General features: G+C 39.2%; 1 protein-coding gene across 1 annotated transcript in view; it reads right to left on the bottom strand.

Moving 5' to 3' along the window:
• The window catches only part of LOC128354247 (inactive dipeptidyl peptidase 10-like), a 52,531-nt gene extending 36,328 nt beyond the window's left edge, over positions 1–16,203 (bottom strand). Inside the window, exons 1-3 of the mRNA XM_053314507.1 lie at positions 16,147–16,203; positions 10,899–11,013; positions 9,968–10,063 (exon numbers count right to left, since the gene is read on the bottom strand). Coding sequence (XP_053170482.1) covers positions 9,968–10,063; positions 10,899–11,013; positions 16,147–16,203 — 268 coding nt within the window. The remainder of the gene's footprint in view (positions 1–9,967; positions 10,064–10,898; positions 11,014–16,146) is intronic.
• Positions 16,204–20,198: the final 3,995 nt, after the last annotated feature.

The following is a 20,198-nucleotide window of genomic DNA, read 5'->3' as shown; positions in this document are numbered from 1 at the left end:
AAAGCTCCTCCAGGGCCACAGAAGCTCCACAAGTCTCTCGAGGACATCACATGCTAATTTGCACACATGATAATGAAGCTACTGAAATATACATGACGTAAAAATCTATATTTAACTGACTCAAAGTAGCTTTATTTATATAATATATGCTATTGTCTCATCAATATGCATCTAAATCTACTAAATCTGTAATATGAAATGCAGGTTGCTGTTTAGTCTATGGAAGTATGATGATAAAGGATCCACAGGCTAAAAACTCTTTAAACTCTTAAAATTAAAGCAACAAAATCATTTTAAATAGTCACGTTAAATAATTTAAAATGAAAACAAGGAAGGAGTTCATGGGGGTCAGTAATTGGTCATTACGTGTGCGCGTTTACAGTCAAAAGCTCATTTACGTCTCTCTAAGGCTGATAATTGCTTTAGCCACTCAGTCCAGAGAGGAGCCACAACCACATTAGAGCTCATCCTCTCAGAAATAATTGTCTCCCTTTTAAGAAGGCGATCATAAATAATAAAAAGTCACTAAATGGATCTTAAAAAAGTCATAAAATCTAGTCTGGAAACTTGGGTGTAAAATCAGTGTAATGCCTCTTTAAGAATTGCATCCACTTTAAAAACTCTTACAACCAACACTGGAGGATCTAATATGTCTATAATACAACAGGATAAAAGCTTGATGAGGATATTTATTTGCATTCATCTTTCGTCTGTGTTGAACGTGATCCTTACGGTCAGGAAAAAGATTTGAGCACTGATGAGTTTGATTGTGTTGCTACGGTTTCCTGATGGGGTTGAGATTAAATATAACCCCAATGATATTCAGCAGGCAGCGGCGCCAAGGAGCGGACAAGCTCACAGTTTAATTTTTGGTATTATTTTGTTTCTTTTAAGTGTCTGGATGTTGTTGGGTTTTTTTTTTTGACATCCTGAGGGTACACAAGTTGGTGGTGAATTTCCCTTTCCTCTTTACTGTGTTTCACTCAATTTATCAACAGTCTGGTGCTTCTTGAAGTACTATTACAAGGGATCTGATGTAAGTGTCCCCTGTGCTATTAAATTAGAAGGAGCAGCTATTGGAGCCTGACTCAGATTTGTTAGAGGAGAGAGGAGGAAATGAGTTGGAGGTGTGGGGGGGGGGGGGGGGGGGGGGTGAAGGAGGATAGGGGGTGGTTGTCGAGGAAGTCATTTCCATCACAGATGTGTTTGAATTACATCCGAAACACCTCTGGAAGCGAAGGCCCAGCAGTAAATTCAAAACCCAGACTGTGCTCGTCTACACGGGCTCCCAGCTCTCATCACACCGGCCTCTACATTAGATTTACGCCTAGCGACGTGTCAGCCGGTAATTTCCCCAACTTCGTCATCAATCTCAACAAAACAAGTAATGGGACCACTGACCCTGTTGGGCTGGAAAATTCATTATTGTGGCACGACAGGGTAAGTTATGTCTCATTCTCCCAGGTGATGTAATGCAGCCTCTGTCAGACCTGAGCTAACAGGGTTTCTAAATGTTCACTTAACCCATCGTTTCATGACTAACATACATGATAGATTTGGTCTTTGAAGAAGCTTGTTAACTTGCATCTAATTGCACACTTACTTATGTATAAGTGGTATCATGCTATTTTAATTATAGTTCATCCTTTTCTATCATCACTAAGAGCATTACCAGTACCCATTGCTAGAAAACCACTCAAGACAAAGATTCAAGTTCAAGTTCACCTACACAAATACCATTATTATTATTCCTATGACTTACTATTACTATTTATTTGCTAAAGAAACTACAGGCAGCCTCTTGAAGGTAACTTAGCTCTAGGATTAAAGTCTTCCAATGACCAATTAGTCCTCTGAATACCAAATATGTGCAATTATAGTAATCACTGCCTGTTAAAGAGACACTACTGTGATAGAATAAAGATTTTAAGGTCTGGTTAGGTTTGGGTACAAAAATAACTTGGTTAGGTGGAAGGAAAGAGGTTAAAGTTAACCGATCCGATCCGTTTCCATTCTAGTCAATGTGTGTACTTCCACCGGCTGCAGAACGGCTCCGTCATGGCTGCGTATGTGCTCCGGCAGACGGGAGGCCTCCGGAGCACATACGCAGAGCTTCTATTTTTGCCGGATGCCGGATCACAGCGCAGCAATTCAGCACAGAGCAGATCGTGGGGGACAGTAAGTCAAGCACAAATACAAAATAAAATACACAGTGTTCACGGCTGATCATATTTCCTAGCACTATGCCTTGAAAACGACAAGGCAGATCAACAAGTCAGCACCCCTACTACTCCTCCAAATGGATGTGTTGGTTTTGTAGTTATCTATATAGAAAGTACATCCCGCTATATTGCGCAATTATCCATGAATTCGAGAGATCTCGTGGGTTCTCACGGCTCCCGCTGCCTGCCAGAACCGGGCAGAGCCGCAACACAGCTGGAGGCGGTGGGTTTTGACGGATGGCAGAGGACGGAGCCGGAAAGCAGTGCAGCTGCTGTTAAAGTGAGACCACCTTTGTTCGTTGTCATGCTAGAATAATAACCACAGGCTTTAAATTAGGGGACGATTGTAGTTAGTTACTAAAACACTGTCCTGATTTATGGTTGGAGACAAGAAACTAACAGCGGCATCCTTCAATAAAGCCTGCTGTTGGATTATACCATCCACCAAACCCACCACCTGGGAATGTGAAACATATACGTCATCCTAACTGCACCAATGCTACAGCTATTGGATGGCATCTGTCACCCAAACCGAACTATATGTCATTTCTATCTGACTGACATTACGACCAATAAGGTGTTATCAGACTGCAGGAACGATGGTAGTTCTTAGATCATTGTTTTGAGGGACTACTTTAGCCCCTATTTGAGGGTAGATACTCAAGCAAAAGAGCAACATTGAGTGATGTAAGTGTATAGTGGTTCAGGCCTAAGTGTATATTTGAATGGTTGAGAAAACATGCAGCAACACCAACTACCATTTCTAAAAAAAACAGTGTAAAAGACGTTGGCAGTGTGAACAAATACACAGCTCCAATCACAACATCCTTCATCTTGTTAGTGTTGTGTATCTTGCCTAAGAAGAGACGTTGCTATACCGACTGCCAGCTGGCTTACATCACTTCCTATTGGTGGTGCAAACAGAAAGAAAAGCCCTTGAAGGTATATGTAGATCTCGGGTAAGCTCTCCAGTGGGTACGTCCTCTCATGGAGTCCCTCAGAAAGGTTTGATCCCAAAGCTCCTATCATGTTGTTTTTCTTAATAAACATCATTTGCTTAAAAAATTACCTATATCAACTAATGGGTCATGTATCTAAAGCTCCAATCGGTGAGAACATCAGTTATTTGGGTGGTTGTTTATTGGAATGCGTACAACAGGAAACAGGTGCAGTGAGATGACGCTATAAATGCCGACAGTAGGACTCAAACTGGGGATGTGGTCAGCGTCACCGGCACACTTGTTCTGGTACATCTGTGTGTGTGTGTGTGTGTGTGTGTGTGTGTGTGTGTGTGTGTGTGTTAGAAGGCCAACCAGAGCCCATAATGAGAAGCCACAGGCCACAGGACTAGTCATTAGTATTATCTCCCTGTGGAAGGAAAGGACGCAGTAGGTGGTGGATCTCTGTTTCCACATTAGAAAGGACATCTCTCTCTATCTCTCTCTCTCTCTCTCTCTCTCTCTCCACCTCTGTCCTTGTGTGTCTCTTCCTTCTGTCACTCCCAGCAAGTCTCCAGAAAGGTGTTAAGGATATATTTAATCATCTACTATCCTGAATTTACCATTACAGCAATCATTTAGCTGTCATGTTGTCAAGAAAACCCGCTGCGATTTATTTTATTTTTTCCCACCGTTTGGGTCACTGCTCTCCCAGATGTAGCTGCTATTTACTTTCACACTCCTTTTTCTCTCTCTCTCACTCTCTCTGAGCTCAGATGCAAACACAATCTGTCATGCTGTCAAGGAGCCAGTTAAACAACAGAGACATTTGAAGATTCTCCACATTTTGAGCTTGAATACCAGCTCAACGCGGTCGGAGGGTACGATGCTCTTCTGCTCTTACTGTGTGACACAATCAGACCCTCGGTCACAAGATCAAGGTTGGGCTGCGACACTTTCCCAGCACAGTGGATCTTATGTAACAATGGGAGGAAAATGTAATGAGGAGGTGTCAGCGATGGGACGCCCAGAGCAAAAGAAAGAAAGGTCAATAAAGTTGAGCTGACAGGTGTGATGAGAGCAATAGTCATCCTGCTGCGAGGAAGAAGAAGAAATGCTTGGAGAGATGGGAATTTACTATCATTTACTATTTGCATTCATTTTGAAGATTTATCCTCTCTCTCTCTCTCTCTCTCTCTCTCTCTCTCTCTCTCTCTCTCTCTCTCCACACTTACACTCTATCATCTACAGCTCCAGCTACTACATTAACCCAGTCTCACAATCTGCATACAAATAATACAACTTTCAAATTGTGTTAAGTGCATAAACCAAAGTCCAATTGAGTGTGAAGGTGATACACCAATTTAATGCTGCATTTTTAGCCCTTTTCCATGTCATTTAACACTATTGGTTAGGTTTAAGCATAGAAAAAACAGTTGGTTAGAGTGAGAGAAAGATCATGTTTTGAGCTGAAATGATAAATTGGGGTAAAAATGTGTCGCCATGGTGCAAACAAATGCCCAATGTGACGTTAAAGATGTCTGATTGCTTGTCACGAACAGTGATCTCATGCTGCTACTTCTTGCCAAATAATTATCAAGCATCCCAACCTGTCTCCTCCTAATAAGCCAAATATCACTGTATAAAATAAAATGAAGTCACAATGCATCGGTGTCACTTCTCTGGGAAGGATTGGGATATCATCTGCACACAATTTAATAGTGTAAAGTCGTGTTATTTGTACACAGATTGAATGTAGTTGACAATTTGTTGCCATTCTAGCCGATGTATAAATGTCTGCTATATCTTTATACAACAGGTTTATTTTGTGCTGGAGCATCTTGTGTCTCTGAAGCATGATAATTCACTTGTGATTATATTTAAATGCCTGTTTGTATTGGCAATTTACTCAAAAATGTCAATGCATTTAATTTGTCACACTACAGCAAAACAGAGAGAAAGAGAGAAGGAAAAAAAGGACTAGACAGCTTCTGAAATGGAAAATAATTATCTTATCTACACTTTGACACTACTGTAGGTGGTCTGCAATAAATAGCACAATAAGTTTCCTCTGGTATTTACTATAGTCAGAATAACGCATTAATAAGAGAAGACAAAAAAGGAGAAGAAGAGCAAAATTTCAGGAGGTAATTATGCATTATTATGAATATTAGTATTCATAACTGTATCAGAAATGTGGCTGCAGAAGCTCCTGATATGCTTCCAGTGCACGTTTGAACTGCAACAGAGCCGTATAGTGCAGCCAGTGTGTTATTTAGTTTATTTAGTTCACCAGGTTGGTGGTCATTGATCAGAGGGAAGACTGTAAATGAGCCAGAGCAAGTGCAAAAGGCTCATTCTCATCAGGCTGTCCCTCATAATAGTTAGCTATAATTTATGCTAAGTTAAAAAAGAAACAAGCGAAAACAGGAATAACAAAGAGATCACAGACTTTCACTAGACTTAATTTTATGGATCAAATGTACAGTAGTAACTCTGCGTAACACATATATATATATATAGTTTGTGAATGTGTAAGAGTGCAGTGCGTGCAGGGAAAACAGATAAGTTAATTACGGCGTAGCAGAGATATCTGAGATCTTTCCTGTGTAGTGCGCTGGTGATGCAATAGGTGCAGGATCGGGCTGAGTGTCGGCAGCTGCAGCAATGAACCTGTAATCACCAAACCATTAATCACTGAAGCCGACTGAATAAATGCTTTCCTACGGTAGTAAAAGAGGAAAGAAATGTGTAAAAGTACCCAAAACTCACTCACTAGATCTCTGGTTGACATGGCAACCAAGAACATCCTTATCAGACTATCAGATGGCACATGAACTGGTGTGACAAGCAAGCAACTTTTAACTATATTATCGTTTATTGAACATTTTTTATGCTCTAAAGTCTTTTTCTTGGCACAATTTCACAATGGCACTAATAAACTCTGTTGTTGTTGTTGTTGTTATTGCTTAAATATGGTTTATCACGGGGTGCGAGGACATCTGATCATGGATCACTGTAGGCCGTCGCCGTCTGTGAACCTTCATGGTTCAACGTGACGCTGTGAAGCCATCTGTCTTCAGCTATGCGGGTCAGCAGGAGTCGCTTTAGCTTATGTGTTTATTCACTCAAGTGTAGCGATAAATAACAGAGAGAAACAAGAGATCGAACAAAACATCCCGAGGCGTAAAGCAGCTCCTATTGAGTTAAGACAAACTCCAGAAACTCAGTCCTAACTTGTCTGAGAGATGTTAAAAGGAGGCACGAGTGACAAAGACGGGCTCACAATGAGTCAAATGCTTCAGGTCATGAGACTCATCACGTCAACAGCAGTGAACTTTCAAAAGCACATTTTTATGGCAAGTTTAGTTTAGTTTATTTGGATCCTCATTAGTCAATAAACAAGGCAACAGCTACTCTTCCTCTTCCTACTCTTCCCACGTTAAACACAAAATACACATAATACAAAGTCAAGGGGATGAGTTAATAAGAATCAGCTCACCAACAAATAAAAACAATCAAATAAGCCCTGAGACGACACTTTGCACATAGTTCTTTAGTGTCCGTATCAAGTTTAGCCTCACCTATTCACAAAAAAATACACGCCTATACTCACAACTCTGTCTAGTGGACGTAGTAATTATGACGGTATGGTTACGCTAGAGATGCCAGGAAGCGGGTTGGATAGATGGGTAGATAGTTAAATGGTAAAAAGTAGACTTATTTTATTCATAATAAAGTTATTTTTTAAACCGCGTATTGCTCATGTGAGTTCAGTCCAAGTTTAATCACTGCGCTAAATTCATCCGCCAGCCAACTTGTAACCATAGCAACATTAAAGAGCACAGCTGTCAGAGTTTACTCGTTAGGACGTTTTGAAGAATGGGACACAACAGAGTAAAACAAAAAGAGAAGAAGAAGAAAGAAACCAGGTGAAAAAAACTGACACCTGATGAAGAGCTTAAAATGACAAGAGGATGAGGAGGATGAGATCAATACAAAATGAGCAGAATATACGGAGAGGCTTTCTCTACCACACAAACAAACAAACACTGATTTGGAGACACAAATGCTTAACGACACCTTATATATTCAGGCTGGCACGGAGTACAGTGTGGCAAGTTGCCATGGTAACAGCGAGCAAAAATTTCACCAAAAATTTGTGTGTGCTTTTATTTTATTTTGCTATAAGCAGGATAATCAACTTGTAGGTGTGCACACTTTGTCACAAAAGTGGAGCAGGTGGAGAGAGAGCAAAGCCAAAAGCAGGGTGGCAGAAAAACATGGCGTTATATTTATGCCACATTAGTGAGAGCGAAGTGAGACTTATATAAGAGAAAGAGAGAAATATTAATCTGAGCAAACAAAACTGTGTCCTGCTGTGCGGGCTCAACTCTGCCCACACGCTCCCTCAAAACTTCATGTGTGCTGAAATTAAATTACTAGCACTAAGGATGTTGTCTGTCTGGCATCGTATCAGGAAAGGAGTTGAACGTTGCAGCCTCCCACAACGATACTGGGTTGTCTATAGCAACAGCATAGCAACCGTCTACGGCAACGGCATAGCAACTTAGCCGTTCGGCTAGCTCAACGTCTATATATCCTTAGTGTTAGTAATGCTAATCTGTCTGTTAACACAATTCACTAAAATGCGCTGCAAATAAAAACTAAAATAAAAAAATGAATATAAAACTCACCTGACACTGTGGCGGAGTGTTCATGTCATCATTTCCTGTGATTGGCTGCTCGGTTTGTGGTTCATTTACATACACTGTGCCAACTCCAGAGAGCGCACATGAAGCTTTGAGCTAGCGCGCCGGATCCCTGTCATCGTACAGAGCCGAGGTTGAGCGAACATGTGGGCAGAGTTTACTTTTTTTTCTAACGCCATAGAAAAAGTCTTTATTTTGGATGTTGCAAGAAAGAAAAGGGTAAGACCAGGCAGAACAAACTCAAGTAAACAAGGGGTAATTACAAACGGGACACAGGTGAGTAAAACCAGACACGGGAGACACGAAATCAACCAAGGTAAGAAACCACAGGAAGTAAAGTTGAGAGAACCGCATGGAGAAAATATTTCAAAATAAAACAGGAACTTAAACACAAACAGAGAGTCCAGGTAGGATGTGACACACCTACCAGTTGATTATCACTTATTTAATTATTTTGTCCAAAGTCAAATGAGACATTCATTTTTGGAACAGGACCCAGGACGAAGTGAGTGTGTCTGAAATACAGAAATAGAAACATCCTTTGAATTGTTTTTCTAAGAGCGTCTGTGTCCTCACTGTGTCCTCTTTCTATATGAGATTTATAGGATTTCTCTGATCTTGATGTAACTCTACAGACGGCACACAGCCAGCAGCTCCTCCTGGAGACCCAACGCTCCTGGTGAATAAATGGTTTTAATATATTTAATATATATGGAATTATCACCAGCCGCCTCTCTTCACTGACAAATGTTTGGAGTCTGTAATGAAACCTCAGGTGGAGAAATTCTCATTTTCCACTAATGCACTTCCCACTGAGCTCTGAACGCTTTACCCACATCTTCCAAGCTGTTATCCCCCCCTGGTAGGAAGATCATGGCTATCCTGGGGTTAGATGAATTTATGCGGACAATACTGTCTTTTTATTAACTCCTGATCACCACTCAGCGCTGTCTATACCTCTGGAAATGATGGATGCTGTTTCATATTGTTTTCACTAATGAAAGGTTTAAAGGTGCAGGAATGGTATAAATTTAATTTCACAGACTTTCTTTCTACCTCATAAATAAAAAGAAACTCCATGGGGCTGAAATTTCACATTTTTTGATATAAATGTAGGTTGAATCCAGTCAATGCCAACCTGAGTTTTATCGGTGCCTCTTTAAAAAGGACAAAGCACGACTGTTCTCAGTGGGAAATGGCTGTAAAATGTGTTTCAAACCAGCTGTTCCATCCAAACTGCACAACAACTCACAAAAGACAACCAAAAAACGTTATTTTTAGATGTTAAAAATGCCAAACCCTGACTTAAAGGCTTTCTCAAACTTCCCCACAATGTCACCTCCTATCCTCTCTTCTTCAAAGTAACAGTCGTATCTCTCTCTTCTCCTCCATTACATCACCGTCACATTTTTCCTCACCGTATCACATCATCCTCACCTCTGGTTTTTTTCTTCCCCGAGCAACGACTTCACCTCCACCTCTCTTTGTCTCTCTGCAGACATCCAACACATCGGAGCGTGATCTCAACTCGTGATCAAAGCCTGACTTCTGTATCGGAGCCAAAGAGCAGCCGGAGACACATTCATCTCATTCAGACTGTGCCTATAATTTCTATTCTTGCTTTTACTTTCAGCGTTAAAGACACTTCATTGTTGTCTTAGTGACAATTTCTGGCTCCTGTGATGTTGTTGGATGGTGTTTTTTATTGCATGAAAAACTAATTAAACATAACTTTCTACTTCAGCTGGTGTAAATAATGGTGGTTTCTGGTTTCTCGCTTTCATTTTGCATAAATATTCTGCAATCATACAGTGAGGGGGAAAAAATCCATCATGGAAGAGGCACAGAGATACATTTTTACACCCACAGCAGCACAAAATGAAGTGCTTAAAATGTAAAACAGGTTTGGTGAGTTAAAAAGTATCCCTCTCTGTTTTTGAGATGTACAGTACAACAGACAGCCGAAGGCAAAATGTTCACGCTCTTTATCAAAACAGCACGGCATAAAGAAAGTCGGAGAGTGTAGGAGTACATTTAAAGTGGATTTTTCCTTTAATGTGACGACTCAGCAGGGACACACGCAGCACTCACTCACCGCTAATCCACGTGGCCTCGGGGTCGTGAACAGTGAACTCGGGTTTGTGCAGATCCGCCACGGTCAGCTTGGACTTGCTGCTGCCAGGGAGCTCCGCTGAGAGAGAGAGAGAGAGAGAGAGAGAGAAAGAAAGAAAGAGAGAGAGACTCAAGTCAAGTCAAGTTTATTCTCAGAGCTTCATCAGTGAATAGAGTAAAGGACCAAACTGAAGAGAGATAATTGACTAAATGGTGCCTGAAAGATGGTTGGTGTTTAGATCTGAGGATTGTAAATGAAAGGTGGATAGATGAAGAAGGAGGGAGGGAAGTGATTATACATATTCATCTGCTTACTTGTGAATGAATGCACACATGATTATAACACAATCGCTCACCAGGCTGCAGCTTTTTCTACTTTTCTTTATGTTTCACAGAACATTTGGCGCTGTGTGTCAGATGTTTGCCACAGTGGCTTTTTTGGATACTAACAACAGGAAATGGAGGATTTAATGAGGCAGATTAAAAAATACACTCAAAAAAAGAAAGTAGGAGTAGTGAATAATAATAAAGCAGTGCAGTGCAACAACAGAATCATTCAATTGTGTGGTATTTTATAATTTTAGACCTTTTAAAATTGCACATAATTAAACATGCATAAATTATAAAATGCTTCTTTTTATTTTACTGTGAATTTTTGTACCTGAAGGCATCGTCAAATAATGCATTTTTTATCATTTGGAAATGTGAAATTGCATTGTAAAAAAAAAATACGACTAAGAATATTTTATATATTTTATCTTTTGAATGTGTGCACGGCTATTTAAACATCAAGGGTGCCTTTTTTCACATGAATTAAAGGTTGGTTTTGTTCTAATACTGTGATTTCATATTTTTCATGCTGTCATCTTCATCTCTGTGAGAACACACACACACACACACACACTCTGACATACTGGGTGTGAGGAGGACCACGGACATGGTGATGAGCGAGCAGACCACCACGATCACCAGCAGAGAGATGGCGATGCCCTTCCAGTTCCTCTGCGGCGGGCTGACGTCAACAAATTCCTGCAGACACACAAAAAATTAACCTTTACAAATTAAAGTCAACATTGTGTGTGTGTGTGTGTGTGTGTGTGTGGGAGGTTGAACTTGCATTTGTATAAATTGCATCAGCATTTTGTGTCTACCTGCCCCGGGACTGCAGATGGAAATTAACAATCAGCTATATCTGGTACAATACAACTCTTCTCTTTGTGTGAGAATGTTTTTTTTATTGGGGCTTTTTTTTTTGGTACATAGTCCCTAATAAACAAATCTAATATACTAAACTAAACTCAAGATTTCCCTCAGGAGGAAGTAATGGGAGCCAGCTTGAATGATGAAAAGTACCAAAAGTATAAAGCAGGATGTGTAAACACCTGGTTTCTTCAATTATTGTTGTTAAATTTGGACTAACAAAAGGACTTCTAACATAGATTAGAACAGAAAAACTCTTTAATACCCCTTTTCCACCGAGCTGGAGCCAGTGCTCAGTTGGTGCTAATCCAAGCACTTCTTACTGACTGGGGGCGGGGCTAACGTTTATTAGCCGGCTAGCGGGGTTAACGTTCATTAGCTGAATAGCGTGGCATTTACAGAGGGTTAAAGATTTGTTGATTAAAAGTACTATTTTTATCATTTTTTTTGCCAGAGCTGTCGTCTTCTTTTTCTACTTCTTCTTTTTTTTCTTCTTCTTCTTCTTCTTCTTTTTCTTCTTCTACTTCTTCTTCTCCTTCTTCGTTTCCGGCAGGCTAGATGCCTTGGCGCCATTTTGCTGCCTCCCACTGGTGAATCATGGAAGTGCTTCAAAGGCGCGCGCTGGTGACGTTATACAGGGACGTAATCACGTGGCTCCTTGCCAAAGCAACAGGTTCGTAAGTGAATAAATTAGAGTTTGATTGTATTAAGAATGTTAAATATAAATGTTATGTTCATCCTTTTGTCAGTAATAAAAGTTCAAGTCATCATCTTTGTCAACAGATCACAATTCTGCAGCTGCTTCGTTATATGAAAGCATTCATTTCTCATTTAAAATAGCAGATTCTCACTTTCTGCTCGGTTTCACATCACTGCGTAGACTTATATGAACACTTTCTCATTTAAAAACTGGCAGAAAACTTTAACTAGTTCTTCAGTAAATGGTAGCTGACATCAGAAAATGAAACAATCCATTTTCTTCCATTATCATCCATCATTTTTAGAACATAGCTCAGTATTCAGTGTTTTTTATGTGATAGAAGATATCAAATGTAGAATATACAGATTGAAATTCACTCTACTGATGATTCAAGTAGAAGTGTTAGCATTTAGTGTGCTGCTGGACTGATTTTTTTTTTTTTTTTAAGATTTTGCAGTCTTCACATGAGTTGGACCTTGAAAGGAGAGACACTCTCAGGCAGCTTTCACTCATCCTGTCTGGACTCTGGACAGAGCTGCTGCGATTATCCACCAAAAAAAAACAGGCCATCAGCTTTTTCTCCTGGAGAAGAAGCAGAAGGAAGAAAAAAAAAACATCCATTGGCTATGACATGAAAAATGTCATCTGAGCTATAGATTTTTACCTTTTCAACTTTAATCTCACATCTGCAGCAATCCAGAAGTTTTGCTTTAAAAACTTTCAGACTATATATATATATTTTAAAAAAGAGCAACTTTTCATGTGATGACATCGCTGACCTGTCTGCCGAGATACGACCGAGTTACATCATTTTTCTTCGCACTGATCTTTTCATTCTCACTTCAGGCTAGCGTGATGAAAGCTACCTGTTGCTAACACTTAAAAAGAAAGAGAGAGGGAAATAAAGAGGAGGAAAATTATGCAAATGAGGGATTTAAAAAAAGAAAAGCGGCGTGGTTTCTATCCTCACACGTTTTCCAGCAGTGACACTGTGGGGTAATAGGTAGCTGTCAGATGGCATCTAATTCACCTTTCTTCAGAGCTTGAGAGAAAGACAGAGAGGAACATGAAGGAAGACGGCGTTAAGCCTCTTTCACACATTAGACCTGTCAGATTGAGCAACGCTGGTTTCCTCTGTTCAAACTTTTAGCCTCTATCGGTGTGTGACCTGTTGTTAAAAAAATGGATGAAATAATGAATCTTGATGTCTAACAGCTGTTTGGTCTTCAGTCAGGATTCATTTCGTTGGGTGTTTTTGATCATACAAGGTATTGGTGGTCAAAAATTGGTAGACATTAGTCAGAGTCACACAGATTAGGAGTCGCAGTGACTTCAGACTTGACTCAGTGTTGAGATTTAAGGCTTCTTTATTCATTTTATTTTTTAGGTATTGACATTAAGGAAATATCTGAGGAGCTGAATGTCACCCCCTCCTCTTATCATCTGGTGCGAGAGGCCACACATGACTTACTGCGATTACACCTGCAGCTGCTGTGCCATCTGTCATAACCTTTGGCCATAACTACTTCAAACAAGGTCCAAATAAAAGTCAAAGAAAAGCATTTAATTCCCTGATCACTGATAAAATGACTATTTCAGCCCCAGAATCAAGACATTTAATACAATATATACATTATAAAACTTAAATGGAATAGAGTTTGTAGTTTGGGTGCCAGCATAATAACATTTGAACATGTTACAGTAAATCTAGTTGAATGCAGGAGTGATTTAAGTATAATTGAAGGATTATGATCATTAAACCATTTTGAATAAATCTGTCACACAATGAGGATCAGAGGCACAAATGTGTCCAGAACAATCTGTATCACTTGTACTGTCGGCGAGGTGGAAACTGTTTAATTAATGAAGCGGTAAGAACTGATTCTCTCTCTTCTTCTCTCTCTCTCACACACACACACACACACACACAGACTCTTTGCACACCACTGGGCTATCAACTGCTCTCTGAGTATTAGTTCAATCTCTGAGCTAATTCTCTACATGTTCTCTCTGTTTGTGTGCGTGTTTGTGTTTGTGTGTGTGTGTGTGTGTGTGTGTGTGTGTGTGTGTGTGTGTGTGTGAGAGAGAGAGAGAGAGAGAGACAGTTCATTGCAACAGTCTGTTGATCAGACGCACTTCAGTGGAAAGTAAAGCAAGCGAGGAATTCAAGGACGTGTGTGTTTGTGTTTACCAGTGTGTGTGTGTTTATGTGTGCGAGAGAGAGACACACACACACACACAAACAGAGAGCGCCAGACTGAATCTAGAGTCCAAGATCATGATTTTCAGAGGAAAAACATCGAGGGAATCCAAACAACTTTTTACTGTGTTCTACTGAGAGAATAAATACAGCTGCACTGAACATATCTAGGAATTTAAAAAATGCAACTCTAGCCTGGCTATAACTATCTTTTAGACAAAGAAAAGAGGACTTTCCAGTTTCCATCCTAAACATCCTAAAAAATATATTCAAATCCAAACATGAACCAATTGTACTAAATAGGAGTGAAGCCCCCTGATAAACCAGGACTATGAGGAATTAGACTGGCCAATTATTTTGCCTAAAAAAAGAGTGATAACACTGCCAGCACAGTCTGGACCAACCAAATAACCCAACTAATACAAGTAAAGACAGAAAAGTACATGAACTGCTGGACACGCTGTCATATTTCCATCACACCAGAGTCATTAAAATTCATCCTCTTGCTTTAATGGAAGTGTTCACCAAATGTCATAACAATCTGTGTCATAGTTGTTAAGATATTTCACTTAAAAAAACAAGCCTATCAGCCTCATGATGGCATCAAATTCAGCAGGATTCATCCTAAAGGCATCATGAAGATCTGCACCAAATGTCACTGCAATCTATTTTATAGTAGTTGAGATATTTCAGTTAAATGCTGCTGAGTGGTAGATTATCTGCAAACAAAGACTATAGACTAAATTAAATACAAAGAGTTTGACAAACTCCTTGAACTGACTGGTTTCATTTTAAGTTAGAAACTAATTCACTGGGCGACATTAAAGCTTTTATTTACTCACTAATACTCCTAATAAGCTATATAATAGTTTTAATTAAAGTGTCATAACTGTATCATCTTTACTGTGATCTTATATTTAGGAGATATCAATGTTAATGATATTTTTTTGAATGTGACTCTCGTGACTGCATCAAAAAATTCATTGTTTACTTGGTGGAGCGAAGGATGGGGGGGGGGGGGGGGTTGGGGGGGGGCTGATGTGAGCATGCAAGCAGCAAAAATGTACAAGAGCGTGTTACTTTACTGTACAGCCTGAGGCCAAACCAGAGGATCAACATAAAACTACACCGATCTGAGACCCCTCTTTATGTGACTTCTTTCCAATTTGTTCTCTGAATCACATCACTTTAGATTATTAATACTACTATATTAGTTTTAATATGGTAATGTGCAAATCATCTGCTGTTTATATCTACATTATGTTGATGAAGAAGAGCTGAAGAGAAGAGGAGGAGGAAGAAGGCAATAATTCCTCCTCTTGTGATAATGACTTTATCTGAGATGATTAAAGCTACACCTTTTACTATTACAGCTCATCACACACACACACACACACACACACACACACACACACACACACACACACACACACACACACACACACACATGAGCAACATCTGGAAAAAGAAGAAACTGACCAAAAAAAAAGACTAAAAACACAACTTTGGATCCATAAAGTGACACCTGCTGACACTCCCACTAAAAGCTCAAAGCAGTTTGCAGTGACAGCTCAGATGATAAAACTCACTCAGGTGATAATAACAAAGATTTACCCTCTGAAACTAGAAATCCACACACACATGCACTTATAGTCTGTAGTCTGTGTCAGAAAGATTGAGTCATTTCCCTCATTTTCACGTACGTAGGCTACAGTTTCCACGTTAATTGCGTAATTGGATAAATCTACTCTTTAAATGAACTCTCAATGAGTGTTGAATGCATGCAACATGAAGTCATACAAATCTGAAATAAAACTATTAATATCAGACGCAATTTTACTGCTACTATAATCTTACTGCACTTTATAGTGTTTTTATATATCGATAATCTCCTTTTAATAATCTTCCAAATAAGCCATGAACACAGAAGCGCATCTTTCACCATAGTTGTCCCATCTACTCCATCCAAATCAACTGAATCACACATCGAGCAGCTAAAATGAACATTATAATTGAGAGTGTGTGTGTGTGTGTCTCTTTCTCTGTGTGTGTGAGTGTGTACCTCATCCTGCTGAGCCTCTTTCGGCTTCTTCTTAGTCGGATCTTTGGAGGCTGTCATGGTTCAGGAGCTGGAGCTCTTTCTTCCAGCGGCGCTCCCGGTAATAACATCCAAACCTGTGTCTGCGAGTCAATTTAGCAGCAAGCAGCAGCAGCAGCAAGTAAGCAAGCTGGCTGCAATAGTGACAGCGAGGACTTCTGGGTGACGCCTTCAAAGTAATGTTCACTATATGAGCTGAGTATGAGTTATGTTACTTTATTATTTTAATTGCTTCCATTGCTCTGGTTGCAGCTTTAAATACAGCTTCCATCCATCCATCCATCCATCATCCATCCATCCATTGTCTTCTCCTGTATAGAGGGTCTCAAGGGAGCTGGAGCCAATCTCTCAGCTGATATTAAGTGGGAGGTGTTGTACAGCTGACATATAGTATAGAGACACACAACCATTCACACTTATATTCACACCTATGAGCAATTAATTAAACCTAACCTGCATGCTTTTGTTTTGTAGGAGGAAGCCAAAGAAAATCCAGCTTTAAATATAGCAGAAAAAAACAGATATTAACTAAAGAATTATGTATTAAATGAAGTATTGACCATAATTTCCAAAAATATGTGTAAAACTTGTGGTAATAACTTGGTTTAAAAAAGTCTAATACAGAATTGGGGGATAATATTTACCTTATGCTTATCTTAACTGTTTAATTGTATTTATTTATTTTATTTTATTTTATTTTGTTTTTATTTTTTACCTATATTGTGTTGCTGTTAAAGTTTCTCGACACAATTTTAAATTAGATTCCTCTTCAATGGTTTTTCAAGATAAATTAAAGGTTAATAATAATGATAATAATAATAATAAACAGTCACAGGGTTACTTATAGCAACAGTCATATTTTAGATTTACTTCCTGATCATTCAAATTCAAGTGAAGTAGTTTATGTTAGAGGCTTTTATTGTTTAACTAAGACAAACTTCCGGTGTGGAGGTCATGTGTTTTTACTTTTTCGGTCATAGAAATTTGTTCATCTGTCTGTAGGAAAGCAGCGCTGTCCATGGTGCTGTAAATTCAATATCTCTCTCTCTCTCTCTCTCTCTCTCTCTCTCTCTCTCTTTCTCTCTCTCTCTCTCTTTCTCTCTCTCTCTCTCTCTCTCTCTCTCGCAGCTGTGGCAGCGTTTTGAAGAGCGATATCGGTGTGACAACGAGCGCTTATCAGAGATGTGAAAAACAGATTTCTCTGGCTGTGTCACCCCCTCAATCACTGACTCACTACCTCATAAACAACAAACACTCAATAGGTCAGGCTACAGTGAGCCGTAAATTGCGATTCTGGACACACTTGTGAATTTATAGAGGTGCTTAAGTGTGATGTTTAAATCAAACCAAAGTAGGAGGAACACTCAAATCAGTCAGTGTGTACTCTGAGTGAGCTGCTGTTGTACATTATTCTCCACCAGTATGATGCTCAGACTAAAAATGAAAACTAAAGGTCACAGTTTGTGATACAGTATTGATAACTCATAGTCTTATCTATACAGGAGATTGACCTAAACTACTAAATATTGTTTATATTCCAACTATTCACACTATCAATTCATAATTAGTCTCTATACTTAATTTCTGATGTCACATTTTTTATTTATAAATATGCTATTAATCATTAATAAGCAGGTGATTAATCCTTCATGAAGCTTCCAGAGAGCACAGAGAGTGATTTATTCAGGTTTTCACTGTTTATGAAGGTAAAAACATTCACAATGACTGTATGTTCGTCATGTTATTCAATGCTATGCTTAATTTCTGACTCTATGAATGAGTACAGGTAAAGTATAACCCTGAAGTTAAAGTTTTGTATATTCAGGGTCACTATAGGAAACATCATGAAATTTCAAAATAAAAGAAATGTGTTCAGGTTGTATTCACTGCTCTAAAATGCTCTCATATGTAATTTACTTAAACATAAAAGTCCATATCTTTACCTTCAGCGCTATCCGTGGTGCTGAAACTCTAAAACCAGTACAAACCCTGAAATGTGTTCAGGTTGTATTCACTGCTCTAAGATGCTCTCATATGTAATTTACTTAAAAAATAAAAGTCCATATCTTTACCTTCAACACTATCCGTGGTTCTGAAAATCAAAAGTGAGCGTCTGCAGAGCTGTCCATGGTGCTGAAACTCTAAAACCACTACAAACCCTCAGCACAGCAAACACAAAAAACACACACACTCTCCATCCACAGGGAATAAAAACTTCACAAAGCATCGTCTATAACAAACATACAGTACAGTCACATTATGAACAACCAATTAATTAAAGCTGCGGCGAGGAATGAAAGCAATTTAAAACTTGAAATCATTCATTAGTCTAGTCATTCATTAAACTATAAAAGCATGTATGTGGATTAATTGGCAGATAAATGATGCTTCGCTTGCCTTTACACAACTGAATATTAATGAATCACGTGTTTTATAATGGCCTACCTATTATAAAACTATTAAAGGAACTTTTATCTTGCTTATCATACAGTACAAGAACACACTGATTATTTTCTACTAGCCTGCAGAAAAGAGGAGATTTGAATTTGCATTGCATTGTACAGTAATATCCCCAAAGAGACTTACAGTGTGCCCCTTGTCTTGCATTTTGTGGTATTTTTACCTCCAATGATGTCACTCTACCATTCCTACAGTATCACTTCAGGGACTAAGAGCTCTTTCAGTGATATCTAGTATTAGAATACCCCTTGGAAATAAATGATGGGATTATAGCCCCGGTGTGTCATCGGAGAATGAACCTGGGCTGAGGCTCCATCATCAAATCCCTTCAGAGGAGAATGAAGCGAGACAATCGAGCAGATCGGTAACCCGCTGGCCTTTCCTGCTGCCAAGTGACTGGGATGCAAACTGATAGGTGTCACAGAGAAAACCCTCAAGGCACAAACTCCACCAATACACACACATACATACACACCCATACTGTGGCAGCTATGCCATCTAAAAATAATGAAGATAACAGGAGGGAGGGAAATGGCAAAAAAATAAAAAATAAAATACAAATGAAGATGGAGGAGTAGACGGCAAAAGACAAACCAGCCTGAGGATATTTGTCTCCTCGTGTTTGCCTCCTTGTTTTTCCACACTTCTGGGGACCAAATGCCCTAAAGTAAAAGAAGTTGCTCCCATAAGAGATTCATTTAATAATTATTTACAGTCAGGAGCAGACAGGTTTATCTTTAGGTTAAGGTTAAATACACGGTGCAGAGGCAAAGTGACAAAGCAGTTTTATCCCTCCAGGGATGGAGGCGGCGAGATGATTGATTAACCTGTCACAAGACATTTCTGTTTGATCTCTGCTCTGATTCACCAGCTTACCCCCTCCTCTATATTGGAAATGTTATTATTTGTGTCAGCTACATGGGCAGGCTGTGGCCGAGACTTGTGGAAAGAGGTGATAAAGCTTTGCCAATGTCTTTCAAGTCCTTTACAGGGAGATAGATTCATACATAATGTTAGAATTAGAGGTCATTTAAAGCTAAGTCTCAGATTGTATCACAGAAAGGTGAGAAACAGCTCAGAGCTCGAAGAAAATCATTTTTTTGTAAAAATCTCAATTGGAAATGATAAGTTTCAGCCTTCATTTACAGTCAGAATTTGGCATTGGGTGTCTTATCTTCAGCTGAAATCAATTCACATAATATATAGACATCTCAAAGGGTAGAAATCTCGGAGATAAATGGAGAGTAAGCCTGTTAAAATTCCAGGCACAACATCTCCCTGGTTGAGAGGTGAAAAAAAGTACTGCAAGGCAAGATGTTAATGTAAAAAAAAAAAAAAAACAGCAATTTTTTTTTTGGCAGGCTGAATTACAGACGCTGCATCTCCTGCTCCAAATTAATGTTTGTACCTCACACATGTTATTAAGCATCAACATTGGAGAAACACATGTGTGAAGCAACTTTATATTAGTAAGATTTTGTGGGCACAGCCTATAAAAATCTTGTTAAAATTGAGTGTTAAGAAGTGCACTTTAGCTTGGAGGGTTAAGTATTGAC

Source organism: Scomber japonicus, chromosome 24 (assembly GCF_027409825.1).
Source record: "Scomber japonicus isolate fScoJap1 chromosome 24, fScoJap1.pri, whole genome shotgun sequence".
Classification (NCBI taxonomy): Eukaryota; Metazoa; Chordata; class Actinopteri; order Scombriformes; family Scombridae; genus Scomber; species Scomber japonicus.
The sequence above is the reverse complement of the archived record's forward strand: the minus strand, read 5'-3'. Positions and strand labels throughout refer to the sequence as shown.